Raw genomic sequence first — 801 nt, 5'->3', positions numbered from 1 at the left:
GCAGGGTCCCCGTGCCCAGGGCCCCGGCTCAGCCCCGGCACACCGCAGCCTGGGCCAGTGCTGCGGCAGAGAGAGGATTATGCCTTTGCATAACCCGTTTCTGGGGCTGCCCCGTCCTCCCATCCACCCATCCTGGGCCTGGAGCTGCATGGGGGGGTGGGTCCGGCATCCCCGTGCCCCACCTAACGCCCACGGTGCCCCCGCAGGTGCCACCATGTTCCTGAATAAGTGCGAGGGGGACCTGGGCGAGCTGCGGAAGCCAGGAGAGGGCGAGGGCACCCCGCCGGCCGCCGCCGAGGAGGAGCAGCCCAAGAAGAAGCACCGTCGGAACCGTACCACCTTCACCACCTACCAGCTGCACGAGCTGGAGCGCGCCTTCGAGAAGTCCCACTACCCCGACGTCTACAGCCGCGAGGAGCTGGCCATGAAGGTCAACCTGCCGGAGGTCCGCGTGCAGGTAGGGACAGTGCCTGGTGGCCCCAGCCCCCCAGACCCGTCCCCTGGGCAGCGACAGAGGGACCACGCTGGTGCTGGAAAGCTTTGCTCTGCTCCCAGCTCCATCGCTGGCGCCTTGCTCTGTGCCTCAGTTTCCTCAGGATGAGAGCAGCATCTCCACAGAGCCAGACGCTGCTGCCAGAACCAGAGAAGGGATTTAATGGCTGAGCCTTGTTCCCCCACAAGATCTTGGGTCAGCCCGTGTGCCAGAGGCTCCACCTGGGGAGGGAGATGGTTTTTAGGGATTTTTTCCCCCGCTGGTGGTGGCTGCTCCCATCCCTCCAGCTGATCCCGCTGGAAAGCAGC

The 801-nt window shown here is 65.8% G+C and overlaps 1 protein-coding gene across 1 annotated transcript in view; it reads left to right on the top strand.

Moving 5' to 3' along the window:
- Nucleotides 1-208: 208 nt before the first annotated feature.
- LOC103774025 (retinal homeobox protein Rx1) overlaps nt 209-801 on the top strand; it is a 2,611-nt gene continuing 2,018 nt past the window's right edge. Inside the window, exon 1 of the mRNA XM_008941408.1 lies at nt 209-457. Within this exon, the coding sequence (XP_008939656.1) occupies nt 215-457 (243 nt within the window). The 5' untranslated portion in view covers nt 209-214. The remainder of the gene's footprint in view (nt 458-801) is intronic.

Source organism: Merops nubicus, unplaced genomic scaffold (assembly GCF_000691845.1).
Source record: "Merops nubicus isolate BGI_N331 unplaced genomic scaffold, ASM69184v1 scaffold24255, whole genome shotgun sequence".
Taxonomy (NCBI): Eukaryota; Metazoa; Chordata; class Aves; order Coraciiformes; family Meropidae; genus Merops; species Merops nubicus.
The sequence above is the reverse complement of the archived record's forward strand: the minus strand, read 5'-3'. Positions and strand labels throughout refer to the sequence as shown.